This window comes from the organism of the source record quoted next, unplaced genomic scaffold (assembly GCF_019419815.1).
Source record: "Pyrus x bretschneideri cultivar Hongxiangsu unplaced genomic scaffold, Pyrus_bretschneideri_v1 Contig18, whole genome shotgun sequence".
Lineage (NCBI taxonomy): Eukaryota > Viridiplantae > Streptophyta > Magnoliopsida > Rosales > Rosaceae > Pyrus > Pyrus x bretschneideri.
Genome location: NW_025999479.1, coordinates 1,400,740 through 1,407,503, shown reverse-complemented (window position 1 = coordinate 1,407,503; position 6,764 = coordinate 1,400,740). Strand labels below are relative to the sequence as shown.

General features: G+C 38.3%; 1 protein-coding gene across 1 annotated transcript; it reads right to left on the bottom strand.

Annotated features, from left to right (window-relative positions):
- Positions 1-3,078: 3,078 nt before the first annotated feature.
- LOC103935051 (stress enhanced protein 2, chloroplastic) lies at positions 3,079-4,012 on the bottom strand. The gene has a single exon (XM_009344819.3). It carries the CDS (start codon positions 3,868-3,870, stop codon positions 3,313-3,315), a length of 558 nt encoding a protein of 185 aa, XP_009343094.1. The 5' UTR covers positions 3,871-4,012; the 3' UTR covers positions 3,079-3,312.
- Between the last annotated feature and the right edge of the window lie 2,752 nt (positions 4,013-6,764).

Genomic DNA, 6,764 nt, shown 5'->3' with positions numbered 1-6,764 from the left:
AACAAACAAAAAAATGATGAAGCAAATTGCAGGTTTTCAGACTTCAGAGAGCAAGCAAGAAGCAGCAGCTCCTGTACACAATTTTTCAACCTATTTTTCAACCTTTTATACCATGACATGTGTGTGTATATATAATTTATTTATTTATTATTAATAAAACGGTTCGGTTCGGTTCGGCCGGTTCTTGGTCATTCGAAACTGGAACCGGAACCGGTTTGAACGGTTCGGTTCGGTTTTTCACTCAAGGTTGACTTTTCCGGTCAACACGGTTTTTTTCGATTTTTTTTTCTTACGGTTCGATGCGGGTTTGCGGTTTGGTGGTTTTTATGCCCACCCCTAATCTCAAGTTAAAGCCATTGACCGCTTTGCACTTCTCTCTATGCAAGATTTGCAACATGTGCAGATCTAATTAGGACGACAATTGTTGCATGATAGAAAAAGAGAATTTGAAGACATTAGACACATTTACAACATCTCTAATTACGACCTTAAAAGGAGTCCTTACAAACGCATAACCTATTACCCCAGTTCAAATAGATCATTGAACTATTGTTTTTGATAAATCAACCTCCTAAATTTTTTAAAATCGGCCAATTTACCCCTTACCGTAGATTCCGTCTACTATTCTGTCAAATTCAAGGGCAAATTAGTCTTTTCATCATCAATGCTTACTTGTCGGTTATAATCACCAATAAAATAATAACATGTGGATACAGAATAATTCAAAAACTTATAGCATAATATGAAACATAAAGAAACCAAACGTTTACATAACAGACCATTTCACATTGTCATTACACATTATTATGGATCCCCATGTCATAATTTTATTGATTGTTAAAAGTGACATGTAAGATAAAAAGTCTAATTTGCCCTTGAATTTGACAAGATAGTGGACGGAATCTAACGACAAGAGGTTAATTGGCTTGTTTCAAACAGTGTTCTAAAAATCGGCCTAGGTGTTGGAAGGCAGCGAACCGCTGCGCTTAACTCCTAATCAGCTACAAAATCGAAGAGTAGATTAGGTGGGCGTTGGATGAGATTAGGCGGGACTAGGCGGAGATATGCAAGTCTGGGCGGGGCTAGGTGGAGCTAGGTGAAGACTAATCAGGCTTATATGAAGACACTGGAATCTGCAATTTTTTTTGTTGCAGAGTCGGCTCTGCGAAGAAGAAGACTGTTCCTAACCTGATTTACTTACACAATTCCATTAAGATGGTCCCACCATCTTTTATCTATAGTTGCAACATTTTCTTTGAAATGGTCCCCACCATTTTTTTTTTTACTTTTCATTACGTTTTCTTTTATACTCTTTTCCATTACTTTTCATTCTTTTTTTTTTTTTTTTTTTTTTTTTGTAATGTTTTATTATTATTTTTTAAAGATCATACCATATGTATTTTTATTATGTACTTAAAAATTCTTATCCATGAATTTCATTCAATTATAATTTTTTGTAAGTGTCAATATGCACTTATTTACAAGATATACAAGAAATTTACCTAAATCCGCCTAACCCATCTAGATCCCGTTTAGCCGCCTAGGTGCTAGGCACCAGCCCGCCGCTTGACTAGCGCCTATCGTTTTTTAGAACCTTGGTTTCAAACAGTTGAGGGGGTTAGTTTACCAAAAAAATAGTTTAGGGGGTTAGTTACAAAAATAAAAAAAAAAAAAAAAAGAGGAAAGACAAGGTTACGTGTTTGTCATTTCCGGGCAAGAAAACACTTCCCAACATGGTTACAACCGTGCAAAGTAGCTTGGTTTAAGGCTTTTTTTTTTTAAAAAAAAAAAAAAAAAAAAAAAACTAGATAAGATTTACGGGCAAAACAACCAAAAGAGTACAAGTAAGCCCACAAAGAGGCAGACAACCAGAAACTACACCACAAACAAGCAATGCAAGGAGATACAAGGATCCTGACGTCGCATCTGATGCTAAAATGTCACTCCCTATACTACCCTTCAAGAGAACTAGTGTGGACAAGGAAGTCCATCATTGCGAAGCACAAAAACTAGGGAAGATGGAGGTCTGAGAACCCAAACCCCAATGCTCATCTCCCGACATCGCCACAACGCCACAAAGTGCGCAGCCTTGTTAGCTAATCTTAGAATCGAAGACCAACGATAGACATGGAAAGAATCTTCCAAACGAATACACTGCTGAAGAAGAAGGAAAGCTTCCCACCTGCCCTTCGAAGGCGAGTCCCGCAAAGCTAAAATGGTTTCAGAGGAGTCAGATTCAAGAACCATAGAATGCCAACCCAATTGATGACCAAGCTCACATCCAATCTAAATAGCCAACGCCTCTGCCATAGTCACACTCCGAGCCTTCACACTATATCTACCTGCACCCAAAAAACCCCAGCATTGTTTCATGCAACCACCCCAACAAAACCCCAGCCCAATAATGACGCTTCCCAACTAGTATCCACATTAAGGGCTGGTTTGATATTGTTGTGCTTTAAAAAAAAAATTGCTTCTGCTGTATTGTGAGAATAAGTAGCTGTGAAATAAAGCAGTAGAGTGTTTGGTAAACTTTTTTATAAAAGTACTTTTGAAAAAAAAAAAAAAAACAGTATTATAGTGTTTGATAAACTTTTACGTAAAACAGATGTGAAAAAAGCTGGTTTTTCAAAGCTGGGTTTTGCAATTTTGTGTTTTTGACTTTTTTTTTCATCCAAAACTGTGAAAAAAGACTAAAGTTGAATGTTTATCAAACATAAAAAAACTCCCAGCTTTTTTTTATAGCCATTTTTTTTCATAATCACCTCAGTACTAAACTAGGGCTAAGCTTGATAAACCCCGGGCTTGGAGGAGTCCACGTGACAGGTACCACCGGTAATGGAGGAGCATTTGTCCGAGAGCCAGTTACCTGAGTAGCATGCAGAAAAGCGCCGATAGAATTAGAAATTTCAAAGACTACCTTCGAGGGATAAATGGGTTGATGGTTGAAAAGGAAATTGCAGCGGGTTTTCCATGTATTCCAACATGTAAAAGCAATATAAGAGCTTTACATTTGAAACCCTATAGGGAGATCAGTCGGCATACTGAAATTGGAAGATATAATTAATACAAAATTCGTATAATAATTTGGATTTATTTGACTACAGATCTCTCCTTGTAAACTGTAATGGTTAATTTTACAGAGGATGACGAACTCATGAACTTAATTTGATACTATATTTATACACACACACACTCAAACACAACATTCACTCCTATCACATATGTAAATTGGTCATTATTTATTAATCTAATAGTATTTGCTCTGCTTGTTTGATGACTTTGGAGATGGGAAAATCGATCCAGCAATCACTAAGGTAGGTCGGTGGGATCATCGTAAAATAAGCCATCCACAATCTGGTCAATGAGCGAGTCAATTAACGTGTTGCAGCTCAAGCTCAAGATCCGACCCACTCGGGTTCGGGCACTGGTGAGCCATGCACAAACCGCCGCACACGTCACCGCAGCCAAACACACCCCAGCCGCCTCCGCAATCCCCTCCACCTCCACTTTCCTAAACAACGAGTTCCCGGTCACCACCTCCACCGACACCGTCAACGCGAAAACCACCATCGCCAGCCGACCCGACAGGATCTCGAAATCCTGACTCTTCTTCGAGCTCTCGATGTACTCCGACAGCGTCGCGAAGAACGGCGACGTCGTTTCGTCCTTCGTCTTCATCACCCTGACCAGATCCGAGCCGTACGATCTCAGAGTGCAGAGCCGAGGCTGAAGCACGATCTTCGCGCTCTTCGGATCTGAAGCCGCCGGTTTCGGAACCTGAACCGGAGCAATCGGTTCGACGCCGCGGACCGCGGGGCTTTGGAACTTCCTCAGCTCGCAGCGAATAACGCGCGCAGCCATCGCCATGGAGGGCAAGTAAACGCGCCAAAACGGTGTGTATAGGTGGAACTGGGGTTTTGGATTTTGGAGTGAAGGGTTGGGAATTTGAGACGGTTTGGGATATTAGTGGGTGGCTTGTGAGGTGGAGGAGTTTGGGAACGTGGTATCTGTTTTGCTCGCTAACGTGCCTTTCACTAAATAAATAAATAATTAATTAATTAATGAAACAGTATTTGGCCGGTATGTGAAAATGTGATGTTGTCGTATGGTTATTGGGAGACGCTTTTCACACAACTCTGTCTTGCGTTCTTTGTTAATTACTGTTTATTATTATTATTTTTTTATTTATTGGATTAGTGGTGGAAAATTAAAAAAAAAGGTTGAATTACACAAAATATCTTAACTATGGATCGAACTACAATCTCATACCGCATGTTTTAAACATTGCAATGTCATACCTCAAATATGAATTCATTACAATGTCAGACCTCTGTTAAAGTTTTTATTAATTTGACTGTTAAATGATAACGTGACAAAAATAAGGTCCACTCGTTTCCTAAGACCATCTCAAACAATGACCTAAAACCTAAAATTTTCCTTTTTTCCCCCCCAAAATCCACTCCAACCCATGACCTAAAATTAACCTAAAACCTAAAACTTATTCTGAGGCCAAATACCAGCCCAATTTTAGGCCACAAAGCAAAATGGGTCCCACCAACTGAGACTGAAACAAGGGCTGTGAAGCCCACTGCCCAGCTTCCACTCGCCCAGACAGAGAGATCATGCCTGCACGCGCCAAAGAATGATACAAGCCGGGCCCACCCACGTGGGGTTGTCCCCCGGGTGTCAGCCGACTATGTAGCCCAACGACTACTTTTTTCAATCCAACGGCTGGATTTAAATGGGCCGTTGGTTAATCCAACGATCCAGGTTCAAATTATTATTTTTTTTAGTTTTATATTTATATATTTATTGAATCCAACGGCTTAGATCGAATATAATCAAATTTAACGGTAAAAAAAAAAGATCTAACGGTCCAAATTTAAATCCAACGGCTAAAATAATTTAAAACAATTATTTAACTTAAAATTCAACCAAAAACTCTATAAATACCTATCTATGTGTTCAAACATCCACACAAAACTCACTTTTCTCCTACAATTCTTCCAATTTTTCTTTCTACCATTTCTTCTCATTTCCAAATTTTTCAAGATGGCAAAAGAGCATGTTAGAGGTCGTAATTGGACCTTTGACGAAGATATTGCTTTATGTTTGGCATGGATTTCTGTTAGCGAAGAAGGTGCCGTTGGCACGAACCAAAATAGAAAGGTTTTGTGGGGTAAAATCGTTGATAAGTTCCATAAAAACTCCAACGCCGGTCGAAGGGAAGTTGGTGGTGTTTATGATCGGTGGAAGATTATCAACAAAGCGTGCACTTTGTGGAAGGGAAGCTTGGAGAAAGCCATGGTTGACATGCCTAGTGGAAGGGGCGCCTCAAAAATTGTGAGTTTATTTGTTGATATTTTAGTTGTCATGTAAATAATAGTATTTTGCAACTAATTATTTTTATGTATTTGTTGTATAGGGTGACAAAGCAATGGCAATTTACAAGACAAGAACTACACCAAAAAATCAAGCTTTTAAGTTGCATCATGCTTGGAACATTCTCAAGGATTGTCCGAGGTGGGGAACCTGATGCGAACCAACAATGTGGAAGATTATTTCATAGTGAAGCCCCACCCCCAAATGATGTTAATGAAGGTGTGAATTTTGCCGACAATGAAGGTGTCGAACAAATGACCCCAACTTCTTCTTTTGCAAGGCCCCCCGGTAGAGATAAGCAAAAGGAAACAAAGAGAAAAGGGAAGTCCCAAGATCCGACACGTGCCTAATTTGCTAGCGAAATGGCAATAATGAACGAAATCCAGTGCCGTTGGCAAGAAGAATCGCCCCAAATGCTTTTGGCCATGAAGGAAGAAGGCGATAAGGAGCAAGAAATGTACGAAACTAATTTAATAATGGAGGACCTCGACAAATACACTCCAGAGAGGAAGAGATACTTACGTGGTAAGCAAAAGGAAATTTTACGAAGGAATGCCACAAGGAGTATATTTCAAGATGATGATTCATCTCAAGACTATCATCCAAGTCCATCACCAAGTCAAGATGGTGAATATCATTATTAAGTTTATGTATTCTATGAGTTTTCGATTGTATTAAGTTTATGTAGTTTATTAATTGTTTTTTTAATTTTTTAAGTTTATGTGGTTTATTAATTGTCTTTTTTATTTTTTAAGTTTATGTGGTTTATTAAATGTCGTTGGTATTAAGTTTATGTGGTTTATCTTGATTTTCATGCATTGATTTAGTGATTTTTCAAAATTTATCGGAATTTAAATATTTTTAGGTTACAATGTTCATAAAACTAATTTAGGATAGTCTACATGAATTTTTTTTTTTTTTTTAAAAGTTAATTTAAAAAAAAAATAGCCTTAATTCATTCTTTGATAATCTGGGGTTAAAATTTTAAGCCAGAAGGGTTGGAGTAGAAAAGCTGTTTTTGGGCTAAAACCTAAATTTTCTGGGCTAAATATTTTTAGATTTTAGGTCACCATTGGAGATGGTCTAAACTGAAATAAAAAATTAATTAATCATTCATTTTTTATTTAACAATTAAAATTAATTAATAAAAAAACTCTCTTCCTCACTCTCCCTACTCTCACTTATCTCCTTTTTTTTTTTCTTCATCTTTCTGTCCTTCTCCCATGCTTCTTCAATTCCCGTAAAACAACATCAATCAACCACAACCTGCATCTCCGCCTACAACCAATCATCTCCACCACACTTGCATCTCGCCTGCAACCAACCACAAACAAGCAATCTCACTTCACCTGCAACCAACCACAAACCAGCAATCTCAC